General features: G+C 41.0%; 1 protein-coding gene across 1 annotated transcript in view; it reads right to left on the bottom strand.

The window, feature by feature from the left end:
- Window positions 1-20,085, bottom strand: part of LOC140305783 (protein sidekick-1-like) — a 224,884-nt gene that overhangs the window by 82,271 nt on the left and 122,528 nt on the right. The window contains exon 6 of the mRNA XM_072384767.1: window positions 1,523-1,625. Within this exon, the coding sequence (XP_072240868.1) occupies window positions 1,523-1,625 (103 nt within the window). The remainder of the gene's footprint in view (window positions 1-1,522; window positions 1,626-20,085) is intronic.

Genomic DNA, 20,085 nt, shown 5'->3' with positions numbered 1-20,085 from the left:
TTAGACTCTTAGCTCTGACAAACTTGGCATGGTTTCTCTCTTTCAGTTGTTTCCGAGTTACAAAAGGATTTCTCTGGAGTGAGTTTTTCTCTGAGCGCTTTTCTGATAGTAGGAGCAGTCTTTAGGAATGGAGGAAAAGTTCCTGTGACTCTGTGTTGAATTAAAAATGTTTGATTTGACCACATTTCTGTTTGAATGTTTGAGATGGTTCTTGCTGTATTAGAGTTTTTAAGCCCTGCGGCAGCTGAGTGTGACTAATAAACCCTTCTCTTCACTTGAGAGCTACCCAGTGTTGCTTGTGAAGAGCATTCTGAAAAAAAAATTGAATGGACTCTCACAAAAACCATGCAGCCAAAGTCAGTGTGTGTTGATCGAGTCAGTCCCAGAATATCACCTGCTGAATCCAGGAAAATTGTGTCAAGGCTTTCGACAACTGATTTTTTCCTGGGACTGACTCGGCACAGGGCTGCATGGTGATGTGGTGGTTAGCAGCGTCGCCTCACAGAGGGTCCCTGGTTCAAATCCCAGCTGGGGCCTTTCACGGGGGGAGCTTGAATGTTCTTCCCATACTCTGGGTACTCTGACTTCCTCCCACCATCCAAAAACATGCATGTCAGGTTAATTTGGAGACTCTAAATTATCCCTATGAGTGAGTGTGAGCATTGCTTGTCTCAGTGTGGCCCTGTGATGAACTGGTGACCTATCCAGGGTGTAGCCCGCCTCTCGCCTAATGACAGCCGGGATAGGCTCCAGCCCGCCCGCTAGTATACCCAGAAGGGGTAGAAAATGGATGGATGGATGTATGGCTCGGCTCACATACACCAAAATTATTTCATTATTATTTTCTAACCGTTAGTTAACCAGGAAATTTACCTCTTGGAATTTATAATCTCTTTTGTGAGAGTGTCCTGTCCCAGACAGCCAACAGTTGTATTAGCAGTGTTAGACAACAGTGTACAGAAGGTCATTATCGGTCGTCACGGGTCAAACCGGGGCAATTATAGTCGGCCATTACATTTGCAGCCAAACGCTCCAGTCACAAAATTCATAACAATTTGTTTAATGAACCAGCTTCCTCAGATTTAGCAGCATACTTAAACAGACCTGATGTCAGGTGGGACTTTTATATATCACTTTTCTCTAATGTGACTTGGTACTGGTGGGAACCTCCCTCCCTCTGTGGACATAAACAGCTGTGTGTAATATAAATGTTTACATTTCAGTGCGATACCTTAAGTTTTAGGTTGGGGTAAGGTTGAAAGCAGTAGTTACATTTAGGGCAAATCTCCAGGAAATAGATCCGAGTGAACACAATATCCCCTGAAGTGATGGATACATGACTGTGTATCGGTATACTGTCTGTGCCAATGTGTTTAACGCTAGGAGGGAAGGCTTGAGTTTGTGTGTGTTTGCTGAGCTATGAGTTTATGTGGCATTCTCTAATTGCCTTGGAGGAAACCAGTACTGCCTAATGTGTGTCCGTGTGTTTGTTTGTATATGAATGAACATAAAAGAAATTTACCTGGCATTAGCGATGCACTCCAGCGTAGCCTCTCTTCCAGCCAGCACTGTTGTGTTTTTAGGTCCAATCACAATTGCTGGAGCCACGAGCTCTGACTCAGGATCTGCAACAGAGAGAAAAAATATGAGAGGAAGTTTAGCTCATAAATCAAACTTGCACACACACGCAGCATAATCTCAAACATAGATCACAATAGTCTCCCACACATACAGCCACACTCTTTTACACATGCCCAATCAGAAAGTCTTCTCATGAACACCACACTTTTCTGAAAACTCATCATTACGGTGTCCATTGTTTTAATTCATCAAACGCTGAGCTAATGCAGCCCACATGTGAGTTAAGTTTCGACTTCTTGAGCAGTTCTGCAAGAAGTGAAAAAATCCCATAAGGCCACTGTCAAAAGATCATAAAGTGTGAGATAGTAGAGGAATATTTTTCCACATATTCTCAGTGAAAATAGTGGTGTATATATTTCTTTTTTTAAATTCCTTTTCTCTGGTAACATAAAAATGTCAAACTTTTTTCAGTGAAATTGCACATAATTACTGGCTATACAGTAGATATACTGAGGATGAATCTAGTCACCATAAAAGCCAATGTGAAAGTGCCTTAAAGTGCAATGCTACTGATGGCTACTGGCTCCAAAGTTGAAAAAGAAAAGGTCAACTTTCCTTGTAAAATACTAAGTCAAAACAGTTTGCCCATGTGTCACAGTGGTGCTATTAACTAAATTCACTGTAGTGCATCAGTGTGCTGGCAGTCAGTAAGAAAATGTTCTCATAATCAACTAAATATTCAGTCTCAGTCATACATATTTTTGTCTTCCTCTCTATTGCTTTCCAGCTCCACCCTCTTTGAGCCCCGATAAAATTCAAGCTTCAAAATCACAGCCAGTGTGCTTTGTCCAAGTTTTCTTTTTTCTTTTTACTTTCATGGGGGTAGTTTAGATTTGAGAAAGAGGGAAGAAAGAGCAGGAGAACATACACACAAGGTTGAAATTGAGCAGCAGCAGAAAGTTCGTATACTTTGGTACGAAGGGTGCACACCCTGAACTCTGTGAGCTTTAGGGTGTTTTGCTATGTCCACTTCATTTATGGATTAAATAGATTGTAAAAATAAAAGTTTATTCATGTTGTATCTTGTGTTAGAAGAGTTTTACACTCTGTACATGATAAAAAGAAAAAGGTTACTAGTTTATTTTCAATTCAAGCAAGTACCTTGTAACTGGTCGACTGACATATTCTTTACAAAGAGAATTATGGAGTTTTGTTGTGTGTACTGCAGTATAAATGTAAGTGACCGACTGTGTGCGGGGCCTGATAACACTGCACAGACCTGGAGGATACATACATGTGCAGTAGGCCAGCATCTACTGAAAAAGATGCTCCATGCATGTGCCCTACAGTTTTAGTCAGACCAAATCAGTGGTTGAGTGTATGTCCACACAGAACTCCTCACAAATGTCCTCATGAAGACATTTTAACACCAGATAAAGGAGTGTATAGATGACGGAGAAGTTCAGTTCAAAGGAGGTTTTGAAAAGTACAAACGTTCTTTCTTCTTTTGTACTCCTGTTGTCTGTCCACAATTATTTAAATTATATGCAGATAAACACAAATGCCTTGAATCTCTCTTATACATAATGTAATTCTGTCTGTCTGAACCAGCCATCGATTTAGGGTATAATGACGTGTTGCTGATAGTGTGGCAGTGTGTGTTAATTACGATGACACAGTTCAGGAAAGTGTACAGTGGTTTGAGTATGTGAAGAAAGATTTATGGTCTAAATGGTGTGTGGGGGAGTATAGTGGTGTATGTGAGCATGATTTATGGTCTGAATGGCCTTACATTAGAACACACTCGGACTGTTATTAGTGAGAAGACAATGATATTTGCTATAGTTTTATACAGTGTAAAACCACACAAATAGGCCATCATGACTATTAAGGGCTAGTGTTTTACTGACTGTAAAACACTGATCAGATGTAACATTAAAACCATTGACAGACAAAGTGAGTAAATGGCAAGTGTGAAAAGCCTTTATCACATATCTGTTCTGCTTTATTGGTGCAAAAAAAAAACTCTCTCTTGTTAACCAGCCACTGCTCCTCTTTGGTAATTCACACATATTAAACAGAAGCTGCATCAGTGTGTGCTCTAACACATCAGACTGGTGTCAGAATCAGCTAAGTGACATCAACGTCGCTGGTTAAAGCTGCTTGTCCCACGATGCCGGCCCAGAGGTGTATCAGCGCTGTACTTTCACATATGACACTGATGCGCAACATAGCCAGGCACAACAGTCCTGCCTTGAAAGTCATATCTGAAAAAGCCTTAAGAGTCTAAGTTGTTTGGCCGACCTCAAAATTCCCATGATACTCATCTGATGTGATCCGATGGGATCCATAAAGACCCCACCTCACAGACCAACTCAGAATTAGGCAAGTGGTTATAATGTTATGGCTTATTGATGTTCAGTTGTCTTGAGTACGTGTGTGTGCATGTGTACCAGCATCACTGGGTTTTCAATGCACTGACTTTGTAACTGATGAATATGTAGATTTTTCAATAACGTAGAGTAGTGAGTACAAATTAACAGGCCAGTTCTGATAGAGGTTAGAGTGAAGGGGGCTGAGTAGAACGAGAGGTAGGGGGTGTTGTGAGAAGGTGGTGGTGGGGGGGGATCAGCTTTGATCTCTCCTTTGAAGGGAAGGAGGAAAAGGTGGTAATTGACTCTGTGCTCTTTATTCCTCCTTCACATTCTCCCTTTCCTCTCTTTTTTTTTAATCAGAGAGAAAGCACAGAAAAGTCAGATCCCACTCTCATACGAGTGTGTAATAAGACATGTGGGTACAAGTAGACAGGAAAGCAGTGGCACACAAATTGACACACAATCGTGCACTCAATAGTCTTGACACCTACACTTACTCCAACTCAAGGCAGAAGTTGAGTCATTAATGGAAAAAGAGAACAGAAAATACAAAAATTAAACGTTAGTATCGTAAGCGGAGGCCCCGATCATGTCTATGTATTTCCACATAACACACGCACGTACACATTCTGTACCGTACTGACAGGCCACAACATTAAAACCACCTTCCTAATATTGTGTAGGTCCACCACTCAAGCAGCTTTGACCCTTAGAAACACAGACTCCCACAGCATAATTAAACTGAGATTTGAGGAATTTAGCGGCGAAGTCAACACTCTTGTCATGTTCAGGTGCATTATCCTGCTGAAAGAGGTCTCCTCAGTCAGGGGAGTTCATTCTGTAGTCTGAAACAATACTTAGATCAACTGTAAATGTCTGGAAAAGTAACACTCATTTGATTTCCAACACCCAACAGCAATTTACTGAACAGTACTTCAGTGCAATCGACTGTTTTTGTAGGTACCAACAACTTCAAACTGAAAACACTCCGTAAGACTTTTCTTTCTTTCTTTCTTTCTTTCTTTAACTATATGGAGTTGTTCTGACCTTGTTTTCTAAAATAACAATCTAATGCTTGTCCAAGCTGCTCAGATCCTCTCAGTTGCCACAGTGATGAAATAGTTAGTGTTAGTCACTTTATGTCAATGGTTATAATTCTACAGCTTGAGGAGGTATATCTTAAAATAATTAATTGTGCAGAAAACAATATATTGTGTTATTGGAAACAGTTTGAAAGTTCTGGTCTAGGAGAAGTGAGGATGGATAGCAAGAGTGGGTGGAAGACATGAAATGACAGAGGGATGATGGATAGGCAGAGTTAGAAGAAGGGAGAAAGAAAGAAAGTGTCCATTAGCTGTCTAGTGTGGCAAGCAGAGGTCAGACAGGGACTAGTAACCATCAGTGCAGCCTTAATGGCAGCAACTGCTGCAGATAATGAGTGTAAGGTGACGTGAACCCAACCTATTAAATAGGACCATGTGACTGAGGGGAGACAAATCAGCACAGCAGAAACATTAGTGCGACAAGGGAAAACACTTGGTGAAAAGAAAAGGGTTTGAATGAGGGAGAAACTGTAGCCTGTATATGCAAATGGAAAAAGTGAGGTGGACTGTGCAGATGGTCCTCCTCTTAGAGTGACAGACATAATGTTAGAAATAGAGGGGAAAGCAAAATGCCATACGGTTGTGTGATCTGCACTATTTCTCTGTCGGCATGTCTAACATCCTCTATCTCCAGGGAAATCTATATCATTTGATGTCATCTGGATCTCTCATGTCCCACTGCGTATTTTCCCTCCCTTCTTTGGTTTCATCCTCTTATCTTCTCCTCTTAGTTGTTTAAACTGGGATTATTAAATTAATCTTCTTTAATTTAAACAAGTGGACACATTTTAACTAGCAGACAAGCTTGTTATTTATGATTATGCCAGCTGTGGCAGCTAAAAGGATCCCCTGCAAAGACTCTACAAAGAGAGTCCAGAAGTTTAAATGCACATTATTGGATTCCTCGTTTAGAAAATGAGAAACACCCTGTGGTTTAGAGAGAGATGGGATGGGATGGAGATGCACAATGGTTGTAGTACAATGAAGCAACATCAGAACACCAACTTCTGAAAAGCTTTACTAAAGAAAGAGGCACGAGACAAAGATGGGCTGTTAAAGCAGTTAAAAAATAAATCAGAAGGGATGTTACAGAGGAGGAAAAAAAGCATAAACCCTGTGAGCCTCTTGCAAGTATGTGTGTGTGTGTGTGTGTGCACGCGCACGGTCGAGGATAAAATGTAGCACCAACGAGCCAGTGAGGCATTGCAATGTTACAATCCACTCATCAGTGCAATCATTGCCGATTGACAGCTAAGTGCTGCTGAGGTGACACAGCTGTGTGAGCGTGTGAAAGTGTGTGTGTGCATGCGCCAGTCAGCGGAATGGAAACTGAAAAATTGTGCATTAAATCAAGGATAAGAATAATGAAAAAAAAAGGAATTGGTGTTAAGGGTAGGTGCAGTTTTCAGACAGAGCAGAGATAGAGGGAGCGAGAGATAAACATAATCGTGAGATATAGATGAAAAGCTATTCCATCCACAGATTACAAAATAATCCATCTCTGAATGGATTCCCTCAGATTACAGCTTGTTCTTCTGTTAAATCTGTCAGTCAACTCCCAATAGTGTCAGTGACTCAGACTGTGTGTGTGTATGGTGTTTCTACAACTGGAGAGCCGTGTGTTTTAAGCCTTTTATACAAATCTCTGCAGAGACCTCAAGAGCAGAGGGATTGGCTAAAGGCTGAGCACACACACACACCTCTAAATGCATGCAAACACACACACACACATAAATGCACACAGGAGGAGCCTGGTGTTAGCTGGCTGTGTATTAATAGAGTTGTCAGATATGTGTCTGCAGGGTTCACAGCCAACTAACGCATATCACACTGGGACCACATACAAAGCAGAGACAAAAAGTTTGAGAGAAAGAGGGAGTGAGGGATTCTGAAAAAGGAAAACAAAACAATGAGAAACTGAATGTGGGAGTTGAAAATAATCATTAGAAATATTTCACTATGCTTTTTTGCAGAGTATACAAAAATGAATTGAGAGGAGAAGGTGATCATCTGCTGATCTCTCTTGAGGATACTGCATGAGAGCGAGGGAGAGGTGAGGATTTTTTGTGTGTCACCGTGCTCATTAATGCTGCATGCTGACAGCTAAGTGTCATCATCGCAGTACACTTGCCTTAGAATGGAAATATAAAACCACAAACCAAGACATGCCACACTCTTGCACTCAAGACACACACGACACCGAACCGCAGCAAGAGTTGAGGAATCAAGCCCCAAGGAGAGACAGACAGACAATTGGAAGCAGAGAGAGGACGGAGAAAGGGTGCCTGATTTTAAATATGCATCTGATCCTTCAGCTGCCAAACCTGCTCTCACTCTTTGTCTTCACTGCATACAAGTAGTGGAAGGAGGAGATGGAAAGACAGAGGGGGAATAGATGAGTAAGTAGAAGACACGTGTAGCGGTAATGGTGAGGAGTTTTTCCTCTCGAGAGTTCTCAATGATTATTTTATCATCGGAGTATCCTATTAGTTCAGGTTTTTAAGCTGCTTGACATAACCCAGAATGACATAATGAGGTGGCATTTCATCATTACAATCCTAAAATAAGAGCATGCGTGACTGCCTTATGCTTCCAAACATGTTTTGATCTATTGAGGGAGGAAAAAATAAGATAAATATATCGTAAAACTTCCTCAGCATGTGGCAGTGGGTAATCGGCATTACTCCAACTCAAAAAACACAATTGCACATCTGCATACAGTTGCTACTCTTGAAATGAAAAAAGAAAAAAAAAAATACAAAATGCCAGAAGCACAAAAATGCAGCTATGAGTTTGTGCTCATGAAGCAACATTAAACTTGGCTCTGTTTTTGCTTTAGCTCCAGAGTGAATCTACACTTGGGCACTGCTGGCACTACAACACATCTGAGCCAAGCTACAATAATAGCACTGACTGGCCTATCACAGCTACCGTGCACGACCCTTTGCTTTGTAAAGTTGCATTGTGAGACCTCACGTCAGATATCTGGCTGTTATCTTCTTGGTTACGGATGACAGTGTAGCTTTGTCTTGACGTAGGATATGAAGCAAAGATATGAAACAATGGATTCAGACCACGCACTTGGAAAACGTTTACAACGGTCACTAATTAGGTGAGAAATTAGAGTCATTTTCCCCAAAAGTTCTATTTGCGACCACAGAAGCTGCTCCTGTTGGCAGTCAGACAGAGTTCAGACTGAGAGCACCTCCACATTGGCTTCCTTTTTGAGAGGATGAGGCAACGTCCATCTTCTCAAACAGTTTCTTATTGTAACAGACCATTAAAAAGTTAAGATTAAGTACAACATAAAACAAGTCTCTCTGAAGCTTGCAGGTTCAGGCTGCCAGCTTGAGTCTGCAGATCCTCTGGACCTTTTTCATTCTGCGGTGATCTTAAGCTCTCACTACTCACTCTCTGAACTCCTGGAGGCTGTCACCTGCTGCTAATGCAATTGCTGCTCCTGTTTCCCCATTTTCCCATTTCAAAAGCCTCATGTTCACCTCCGAATCTGCTTGTAGTGTACTGTCTACAGCAAGTGAACGTTTTCTATAGACAGAAAGTTACTGCTATCACCGGCCGATTCCTGCCGTATTGCATGTGGTGGTGAGGAGTGATGCAACCCTAGTCAGCCAAATATCAACGCTGTGTTCAATAATCATCCCTCATATAAGGTAAAGAAAATCCATTCTACATGGATTAGTGACGCCAAAAGTGAATCTTGAAAGACACTGAGAAGCAGAAGAGGGGTAGCTGGTACCTTCTGAACGCATCTCTATGCTGTTAACAGGAATAAATCAGACCTCGATCACATTGTTTGTTTGTTGTTTTGCCAGGTGAAAAATTCAAAAACACGATTTCTAATGTGATATTGTCTTTCTTACGAAGGTGCATTAGGGGGTCGCCATGAACCACGTTTCATTGCTAAGCAACTACCGAAAGTAAGTCTTAAAGGAACATGAACATGGAGCATTGTTTATTAAAGAAAATGTGCACTGGAGCACAAAAACGACTACACAACGCTCAGATTAACTGACAGTAATTTGTACAAACAGCTGTCATTTCTGCTTCACGGCATCATATAATGAAGTTGCAGTGATCTGTTCTACTGTTTGGGCAGCTTAGGCTTGGTCCCAGGTTTAGAGGCACTGCTTCCCTGTTAAGAGCCAGTTTTGTCCGTACTCCATGTAACTTTGACCAGTTATGTTGCTCTATTTCTAAGTTTTTCTCACATTCAAATGAAAGAGAATAGAGAGATAAACAGCAGACTTCAACAATGTCCTCCTTTTCAACAATCTATCAACAGCATAACATAGACCATGGATCCAGAACCACCGCCTCAAAAACCAGCATGAGGCTTTAAAGCATTTGTTACTGGCTTGCGAGTGGCCCGACACACAAAACCTGTCATTTAAATCAAGTAAGGTCAAGGCTTCAGCATTTCCTCTGAATTACAGTGGATTAAAGGGAAATACTTTTCAGTTTCAATAATCTGTTTTTCTACCCAGGCTGCGCAATCTTGTGTTTTTCCCCTGTATCATGTCTGGGAAACGGCTGTGGATTTCTATACACAACAGTTTGGAAGCAAAGGTGAATCTGCAGCTTTTGTGCTGCTTTCGCTATACAGGCATTGTAGATGCAATGCTAATTCAACATATATATCAGGAGGCATGCTGAAACAATGATATTAATCTCCATGACAACAGATTACCTCCAAACTTTAAACTAACAGGTATTATGCCTCAAACCAATAAAAACAAATTGTCTGTCACTAGCAGGCTGATAAGGTTAGAGTTTGCCAGCTCTAAGTTTTCCAGCCATAGGGCAGAAATGATGAAACTTCATTGGTGGAACATCTTTTACAGTATGCACCAATCACTGATGCCAATGTGCCCTTCTGGGAAGTAGCTATATTAACAGCTTTTAGCTCTGACCCCCTGCTGGGAGCAGAGGGTCATGGAAGCGTTTGTTTCTGTTTAGATAGAGAGAGGAGAGGAGTGAGAGAAGGTACAAAGAGGATAATGATAATGTAAATGGATTCTTTACCTCTTGACCCACGTTTTTTCTTGCCAACTGTCCGTCAGCCAGAGAGAATAGATTGACAAAAAAAAAAAAAAGTCAGAAGAGAAAAAGAGAGAGGTGGTAGGAGAAAACATGTGAGATTTGTAGTACTTCCTCGGGGTGCTGCAAAAAGGCACATTAAGCAAATGCACGTAAAAAGAAGCGAAAGAAAACACAGGCTTTCACAAATTAGCAGCTCAAAGGCATCATAGAGTTGGGAAGGAAAACTGGATAAGGACTGAGAAGGAAGAAAAACAAATAGGGACAGAAACCAGGAGACAGACAAATGGATGACAGGGAGGAAGAGACAGAGAAAAAGAGAGGACGCCATGTTATCACAGAGTCCAGAGGAAGACAAACTGTTTGCAGTCCATCCATCAACTGCCAGCCACAAAAGTTTGCCTCTCATTTAATCCTATCCTTTTCCCCCACTATCATTCTCTTTTTGCTATTTTCCCTGTATTTGTCATAAGTTTGGAGGTGGCAAGACGGTACACTGAGAGAAAACGGATTGCACTGGCAGAAAACCTACATTCACTTTTCTTCTATCAACACACAACCCTCCATGCTTCTATTCAGCCACTCACTCAACTTTTGAATATTGGAAAGTGCGTTTGTGTACATGTCTTTGAGTCTGCATACAAGAGTGTGTCTGCGTGTGAAAGATATGAGTCAGGGCCTAAAATGTAGAATTGAGGCATTGAATGGTTTATGGCGCATTCAATTCAACCCAGGGGTCCAAATACTGATGTCATTACATCTTTAATGTTAAGGTTCTGATTCTAGTTGCTTAACCTGCACATCCCATAAAACCAGAACTACTGGCCTCTGCACACCAATCTGACAAACGATATTTTTGCAGAGTAAAAAGCAAATCCCAGACTCATGAACTTTTGTTCGTCTTTTAGGCTCTTGGAACAGGCTGTTTTTTAGTGTTTTTTTTAATCTGTCAAATGTCTTTTGATAGTTGTCTGAACGCTCAGAGTCATCATACATACAAGTGTCATCATCCAAGCTGAAAAACTGATTCACTTTGTTGCCCGGCAACAAGCCTTTTATGACAAACAATGTAAGGAATAGGATCTCAGAAAGAGAAGTTTTTCTTTCTAATGTAATGACAGCAAGGTATCAAATTGGACCTTGGGAAAATCTAACATTCACCTGGAAATAATAAGGATTATTTTGCAGCTCTGTAATCAGTTGATGAAACGCTACTTGCTCTTGATGCCAGGTTGAACTTACTCTTCATTTACATATTACTAGCATGAAGGAGTGAAAGGGCCACCAAATCATTCTCAAGGCTTGATGGCTCCACTTTACCTGGTATTGTGAATATCTGCATCAGATAGATTAATAAGTCACACCTTTCTGTGTATAGTCATTTTTGTTCGAGGACAGAGAAAAAAGAGTGCTTTACAGTTACTAGGCTTGAGTTACAGGTAGTTACTGAATGAATCAAGAGAGATACTTGAATATTTCTAACTACACTTATGGATGACAAAATATGAGAAATATCCCAGATAAAGACAAAAAAAGATGTCCTTACAGGATCTGAAAGCACTTTGACTTAAAACAGGTGCTCAAACAAAGGCAACAAGTAGAAGCTTTTGGACCATGGGAACTTTTTCATGATTACTCTAACTGCTGGAAGCCAATTAAACAGCGACATTGTAACTTCAAGAACTTGGTCTTTTTTTTTGCAGAGTAGAAACTCTCACAGTAGGTGCATGTCTGTGACGCTCCTACTGTATATCAGACCTTAATAGTAGAGTGCTCAGACACAAGCCATTCTTCACTAAAAGGCACATGACAAAGTGCTGGGAGTTTGGATCAATTGGGTGCCACAAGTTAACAGAGAATTTCTTTTTTTAACCCAAATACAAACCAAGTTAGAATTCCAATTGAAATGTTTACGTTGTGGGGTGAGGAGATCTGTCAAATAAAGTGGTGGGTGTAAATGACAAAAGTCAAAAGGGAAGAGTTGTGCTTCGTCAATAAAAATCCTCAGTGGAGTGCTCCATCGAGAATCCTTCACGTTTTCCAAAAAGTGCAAAAAAGGGGACCCACATCTAAATGTCCAAGTTAGGGAGCCGTTAACAGAGCGCCACGTCTCTGTGCTGAAACGGAAGCATATTTTTTATCGCGATCTGGGTAAAAAAAACAAGTGAAACGTAAGCAATTTTTTTCCGATTGACTTGGGGATCTGGCACCTTCTCGTGGGTCTACGTATTGCAGACCAATGCGCAAATTAAGCACAAAACTAGACCAAGAATTTGATGCATCAATACAAACTTGTTTTTCCAAAAAGGTTGAAAAAGGTGAAGCATGAACGGAGCACCTAGACACATTTGGGTCTAGTTCAACAAAGACATGAAGTAATGAGTCAATCCTCAATGGCATTATCTGGGTGCGTTAGTCTGGTTTTGCAAAGCAGATGCAGAAGAATGGGTGCAACAAAGGATCACTTTTCTGAATCCCTTTTGACTCACGCATTTGGAGTTTTTCAAGAAATGTTCTGGAAAAGTAGTATGAGTGAGTGTGCTGGTGAAAGCCTGTCCTTTCTGCTGACCTGTATGCTCCTTTCCACTCACCTCCCCTATTGTGGATACCTACAGGTACACATAGTACTCATATTAAAACAAGAAGAAGCCTCTCCTTCTATTCTCAGTGTGTTCTAGAGACAACACAGTGGCTTCCATTGTGCAATTTCTGTGTCAAGAGCTGCCTCCTTGCGCTCTCGAGACCCGACACCCACTCCCTCACATTCCCAGTCGGGAGAGAGCCTATCCAGCAGAAAGCCTCCCGCCGTGATGTGCTTGTGTGAACAACATCTGCGGAAAAAGACCAGATCAAATTGTCCACTCATTTTCTTCAACATCTCTGGTGTTCATGTGTGAAAACAGCAAATGAGACAACAATCTGAGGCATTGTTTCATTGAAATGTAAATGGTTTCAGGAGTGGCTTAAGGAAATGAAGCTCTATTTCCTGGCGTGATTCACTCAGAGTCTCGATCTGTGTCTAGGAGATCTTTCAGCTTTTTATCCAAACTTGTGGAACTTGAACAATAACGGCAGGAACAATGTTCCAGACTTCCAAAGAAAAGGTGTGCCAAGCCTATAGGATCATTCCCAGGAAGGCAAGAGGCTGTCAAACCTAGTAACGAGTGAAGAAAACACTTGTCAATTTGATATTTCAGTGTTTTCCTTCTAACACGAGAATGAACAGAAAACACATTTTCAGTTTGTCATTGTGTAGAAATGAGTCACCATGAATAACAAAAAGGGAAAACTTGATAGGGTCTGAACATTTTCCATCACTGTATATTCTTACTATCCAGGTTATATTGTTCATCCGGCATCAGCTGGACCAAACAGTTTTACTTTGTGCTGTGAGAGTTTCTTCTCTGAGGCTGAAGCTTTAAAAAGTTCAAACATTCTAAGAGCTGCAGTATCCCTGTCTAGCTGCTCTGCAGCAGCTCGTCTAAAACAGTAAATCATGAGGGTTATACTGTTCAGTTCTTATCCAAATTGTTTTATAGAAGTGTTTCTTTTTTTTTTTTTCAACGATGTAGTTATTGGCCACTATGTTATTTGGCCATCTAAAAAAATGTCATGGATAGTTTTTATGTATGAGTCCACCTTAAACAAAGAGCAGTAAAAAGAAAAATCAATACTTCCTGCTGTGATCATCATTTGCCTTTAAAATAGCACCAGACTTCCAGGCATACATTTTGAATTTTTCAAGGTATTAGACAGGTGGCTTGTTCCTTGCATCCTTACCACAGTTCCTGTCTGGTTCAGCGGCCTCTGTCACTTTGTGAAAGGAAATGTGTTATAGTCTAATATAAGGCTGCAGTTTCTTGTGCTGTTGATGTGTTTTGCGTTATCCTGAGTCCTGTCTATAGGGAGTTAAGGGGTAATGTGTGTCTGACTCTCTGAAGGTACCTGGGGACTGAGGAGCTTCCCCGGGAACCACAAACCCTCAAAGACTTCAGACTTGAAGTGATGCAGAGCCGTCAGTTATTTTCTAGACGAGTTGGTAGACATTGTTGAAACTGATTTAATCTGTGGCATACTGTAGGTAAAGTGAAGCCCTCGTGGTCGTCCCTCTGTAAGCTTCTCCCATCTGATGAGATGAAGATAACTGAATCTAACTTGAGGTGAGTGGGAAAACATCACTAAAGGATCTGATTTTTTTGACAAATCCAACGAAAGCCGTCAAACCAGGGTCGAGTTTGTGCTGTCAAGTAGCAGGAATTAGTAAGTTTGGAGAGTCTGAAAGGGGGTCAGCACACACACACACATAAATACAAACAGACGCACAAACAGGAACAAGCAGGATTTGGTCTGGAGGGCACAGGCTCCTGTGAGTGTATTCAAATGATGTGTCGTTCTGAGTCATCGTCAGTTTCGAAAAGGAGCAGAGAAACAAAGGCGATATCAGGGGACAACACGGGGAGCTTAAATGTATGCATGTGTGCTCACAACAAAACAAAGCATCTGATTTTCTTAGAGCTGAATCCATTAAAGCAATTTTCAAGTAAATTTTCCTCTCCCTGCTTTAAAACAACATGGATTTTAATGGTCTTAACCAGTGAGTTTAATTGCACCACGTGCACTCCACATGAGAAAAAACTACTCTCAGTACATGTGTGCCTGTCCTGTGTAGCTCATCCCACCACTCACTATCTTATTTGTTTTTAACGTGACATGTTTGAAATACAGTGTGAGGTGGTATGAAATGATTAGTGCGTGTCTATGTCTGTCTCAGCCTTCAGAAAGATTTGTATTCATAAATTCATTGTTGTGTATTCAGATGCCTGAAGGACCCGACAAACAAGCAGGTCACCATGTCCTCTGCGAGTGCCTGCCATTTGTGTGCATGCTGTTGCACTAGAGGGTGTGTATGTGTTTGTAAAGACTAGTAAATCGCATAAAATGTCTGTGTGTTGCGTGTCTGCTTTTCAATACAACATGTTTGGTGCTCAGCTGTCCAACTGCGTGTAAATGTTGCTGCCGCTGTCCGTGTCATGTCTCACTGTGAACTTCCCTAGCTGACCTGTGCAGGTGCTGACCCTTCAATCCCCAGCTGTAGGTCACCTATTTTACTGCAACATCCCTGAGACCCTCAATGACTCACCACTCCCCACCCATCAACCGGACACACAAACAAACCCACGGGCCCTTCTTCATTCTCTCCATCTACATGCAACTAGACACCCCCTTGCTTGTGGTGACAATCTATTCTCCTGCTCAGCCATTCATACACATCAACATTCACTGGTACATTTCCCTGAGCAAGAGGTTTTTTTTGTTTTGTTTTTTTTTCGCAACACATTTGAGTCTTTTCTTTCTCTTTTGGCTGTTTTAAACCCTGAGTTCAACCTGAAAAACCCTTATCAATCCAATTTAATCTGTCAATCTCACCTTCCCTTCTCTTTGTTCCTTTCCCCTACTCTAAAAAACTCACGCATCCACACACTGATTTAAAATTCTTTTCAATGGCTATAGAAATGTAACAGGGAGAATCATGGATCCATCTACGGTCCAGCAAAGTAACAAGCTGGTAAAAGTGTTGACCTTGGGCTTTGGAGAAAATTCCTCACGGACTAAGATGTTAAAATTTTATATTCCAATGAGTTACTATACTTGTACCCAGTGGTGTGTTTCACTATGTAAATCTGACCAGGATTGAGCAGAGCTATCATTTATACATTGTGGATAAACAGCAGCGAGCAGGTTTGCATTACAAATTTTTCACAAGCCGGTACTCCTCTTCCCTTCATTTGCACCAAATCTTGTCAATGGCCCAGAATCTCCCTCTCACTTTAAAATGTGGACTCCGGGAAGGTTTCACCTTCCTGCTGTCTTCTTGTCTGTACCAAACTCTGGCAACAGCTGACCTTTCCAATTTACCTTGTCAATCAAACCCTACTAACCCCCCCCCACACACACACACTAACTCAGTATGCACGGCTCAGTCTTTTGTACACATGTACCTAAAAAATGATGTCAGTCACTCTGTGCGAGATCCAAAATGTCACAGGGTTTTGGGATTCTCTTTGTGACTAAAAAGAAAAAAAGCAGAATTTTAATTTTTCCCTCTGTGCAGCCTCTCCAATCTCTTTGATGCTGAATGAATTTGCACTCCCTTCTCTTCTTATTCCATCTCCTCAGTCTTTTGCTTTATTTGTGCCCAAACAGATGCCTGTGCTCAAATGCACACTTGAGATAGAAGCTAAACAATTCTGGTAAACATCACCTCTTATCAACCTTAAGAGCCAAACATAAAGCACAGTCGTCAGACAATGAACACAAATTTGTCATAAAAATAGATAAACTAATTTTTTTTTAAAAAGTAACAAGATAGAAGGGAAATGCATAACACAGAATAAAACATAAGAGTGGCATGTAATAAAAAATGAACTACACGTAGATTTTGGAGTCATACTGTGAGCGTAACGACAGCATGAAAATGAGATATCATTTTCAATTCAATAGAAGAGTGCTGCTTCTGCAAGTTTGGTCGAGTGATGGCAAAAAAGAGAGGAAAAGCGAGGCCTCTGATGTCACAGGAGAAAATGAAGAATACTAAAAATCGAGACACAAGTCGTTATAAGTTGAAAGTTGACGTGAAAACACGTTGATCAAAAAGACTGTGTGTGTTTCTCTGTCTTGTGCCCACCACCTCGGGGTGAAATACCAGATGGAGAAGGGACCACAAGAGAGAGGAATAGAGTTGGAGCATCATTTTTAAATCATGTTGTTTCTCTTTTCTATTTTTCTCTTCTTCATCCAGAATGCTGTAGGATAATCAACTCTCAGACTCTGTCGTCACTGTCATCTCGTCTTTGTCTTTATGTAAGTCTGTCCTATCGCCTCTCTCATCGAGTTGAAGAACTGTCCCACTGAGACCACAGGCATAAGTAAATGAGGTTCAACTGTAAGGGGATACTGAAATTTAAAAGCCCCCTTTAACAACAAGTCGTATTCCAGCTGAACATTCACAACTCCCTGAGTAGCTTCTGCTTGACACAATCTGTTCATTTTCTACACGCCAATGAGTAAAGGGACGAGGCCTAGAGGAATATTACAGATCAATGGAGAGTAACATTGCCTGGCATTTCCTGGCAGGCTGAGACACTCTCACAAACAGTTTTTGGAGCAGAACGAAATTATGAATACTGTACTAACATTTTATTGATGCCCTGTGGGAGACCCCCTTAAAAACCATGCTTAATCCTGAACTACAATGTTTCCACAGTACACCGCACATTCTCAGGGGTCGCAAGTTAGAATTATTTTCATCATCACTTAAATCTCTTTTATACTTAATACTCTTTAAGTGTCCCAGTTATTTTTTTTTTTGCTTGTTCTGTGAGACACACCCCGACTCGGAATATATTCTCAAACTGGAATGAACATGGTCAAAAAACCCTGGTCTATGTGGAGAAGCCTGGCCAGAGAGGCTAGAAAAATGTGGAAGGAAGAGGTCTTCCTTTGTAGGAAGTGTTGCACTGAAAAAAAAGTGCATGTGGCATATACCAAAAAGAGAAATATCACAACAGTTGACTTAACCAGCTGAATGTAACTGAAATCAACCAAACCAAAGATAAAGTCACATGCAGTAAGCTACACGAACATGGTCCTCTCTACACAAAGGCGACTGCATAAATAACTTTGAGTCCTTCTCAGAAAATGGCTTCTGTCAGACGCTTACACTTTAAAAAGCAAGTGTACTCTTGAGAAGGACCCACGATATCCTGAAGTGATTCTCAGAATATTTATACTGAATAAACACCAAACTACGCCCACCTCTTTAGTTTTGAAACCATATATAATTAGGACACTGGCACATGCTCACTGAGACATTACTACTAACTGACTTCGGGAAACATCAGAAAATTCAAAGCAATAATTTGCATTTGTTTTTCCTTCAACCAGACTTTGTCAATACAGCTTAAATGGTTTTACTCTCTGGGCTTATCAAAGACACAAAGCATCTGTATAGAAAAGCCATGAGCAAACTTCACCAAACAGATGAACTGAGTGGAACCAGTCGGTGAACAGGTGGCGACATGACAAGAGCTACCAGTTCTGGACACTGATTGGGTCTTTATTTGTTTGTTTTGGCCATAAATGGATTGCTCAGAGACTCAGAGCTGCAATGAGATTTAGCTGCATTGCAAGATGAAGATTTCTCTACCTTTCATTAATTTTTCAAGTTTACATTCTAAAGCTATGATCTTCTAGGCTCTCTCTGAAGTCAATGGAAATGAACACTGTACAGGCTGATGTAGACTTTAAGCAAGACTATATTAGCCTTTTATCACAGATATCTTCCCTATAAAAACTGTCTGAACATACCACAAACTTGCTTTCCATTCATTGAATTGAGTTGGCTCATACTGTAGGTTAGTCAAACTTGACTCTAGTTCATCGCATAACACTGATTCAAAGACAGAAATGACGAGACTAAGAACACTTCAGAGATACAAAATATTATGTTATAACAATTTGTATAGCACAGCAGCTACATGAAGATTACGATGAAGGCAATACAATTGCTAAGGAGTCAGGGAGTTTAAGGTCTGCACTGCAAGGGGAAAAAAAGTTGTTTTCTTATGACATTGACTTACAATAGTACTATTCCCACAATTTTATAAAAGACCGTTATCACCAGCTTCCCGTAAAGTAAGTAATAAAAACTGACCTGAACACCTGAATAGCAGTTTTGTACTGATGTAAAACAGCAGGGAAAAAGCGGCAAATCCATTCATTTGATAAACCAAAATGAGCACTGTGCCACACCTGAAATTATAATCTATGTTCATGTTCATACTTCAACGGAAAACGAAAATGGAACCATACAATATTGTGAATGTGAATCGGCCACCTGCTGCACACAGAAACAAACAACTTACTTTAACAATCACACCGATTGACTCGGTGTCTACAGTCATAAGCACAGGTTTGTGTGCCCATGTTGTCATGTCTCTGTATATATATAAAGTCATCCTTCAAAGGACCAAGAGTGGTTAGGGCTCGTGTCTGATTAATGGTTTAATTGATTAAGTGGCTCAGAGATTGATTGGTTGGGCTGGGCTTGAACAGATTCATTAGAGCAGTGATAGATCAGTGTGATCTGGCTGCAGCTGTTCCACCTGGCTCTGCACAGCACGGTCTGGTAATGGACATCATCCGTCTGTCTGTGGACAACAATATGTCGACATGAACACACTGTTATCTGAGTGTGTAGCAGGCATGAGGCTGCACACCGCTCTTCTTTTCTTCACGCTCTCCAAACAGCCATACAGGGAAGGGGAGAGCGGTGAGGTGGAGGTAAGAAGGGATGAGATGGAAGGAGGAGAAGGGTGGAAACTATTTTTGGATTAAAAGCCCTGTTGATCTATTCCTGTTTTTCCGCATCCACTTTCAATCTTCACTTTTCACACTCTGTCTCTCGAACTTGCTTTCTATCCATCTCTGTCCTCAAAGCTTTTACCCGTTTTGAACACTGCTTTTTCCTTGACTCTCTCCAGAACCCAACTTAACTCCAGTCCCACTCTGTCTTCGTGTCTTCTGCGCGTGGCCTCACTTCCCTTCATCTCTCTTTCCCAAACTAATTCTTTTTCAGTGCTTTGTGCTGAAACACAGGCACACAAACACACGCTTACTTTTTCGTGGCTGAGTATGTGAGTCTGCAAATGGATGTGAAACATGGCTGCACTTTAGGGAGGATTTAACAGATGAAGACAGTGCTGGAGAAAGCACCACCCACACATTCACTCAGACCATGGTGTCGGGTCAACGTGCCATGGCTAATGAACAAACAGGATATGTGTAAGTGTGAATATAGGTGTTTTTAACTGTGACTGTGATAGCGAATATGAGAGATAACTGGCCCTGAAATCTGTCACCGATAAAGCTATAAGACTTCTATCGTGGCTCTAAAGCTGAACAAAACA

The sequence above is a fragment of the Leuresthes tenuis genome, unplaced genomic scaffold, assembly GCF_036924035.1.
Source record: "Leuresthes tenuis unplaced genomic scaffold, fLeuTen1.0.hap1 SCAF_4, whole genome shotgun sequence".
In the NCBI taxonomy this organism is placed as follows: Eukaryota; Metazoa; Chordata; class Actinopteri; order Atheriniformes; family Atherinopsidae; genus Leuresthes; species Leuresthes tenuis.
The sequence above is the reverse complement of the archived record's forward strand: the minus strand, read 5'-3'. Positions and strand labels throughout refer to the sequence as shown.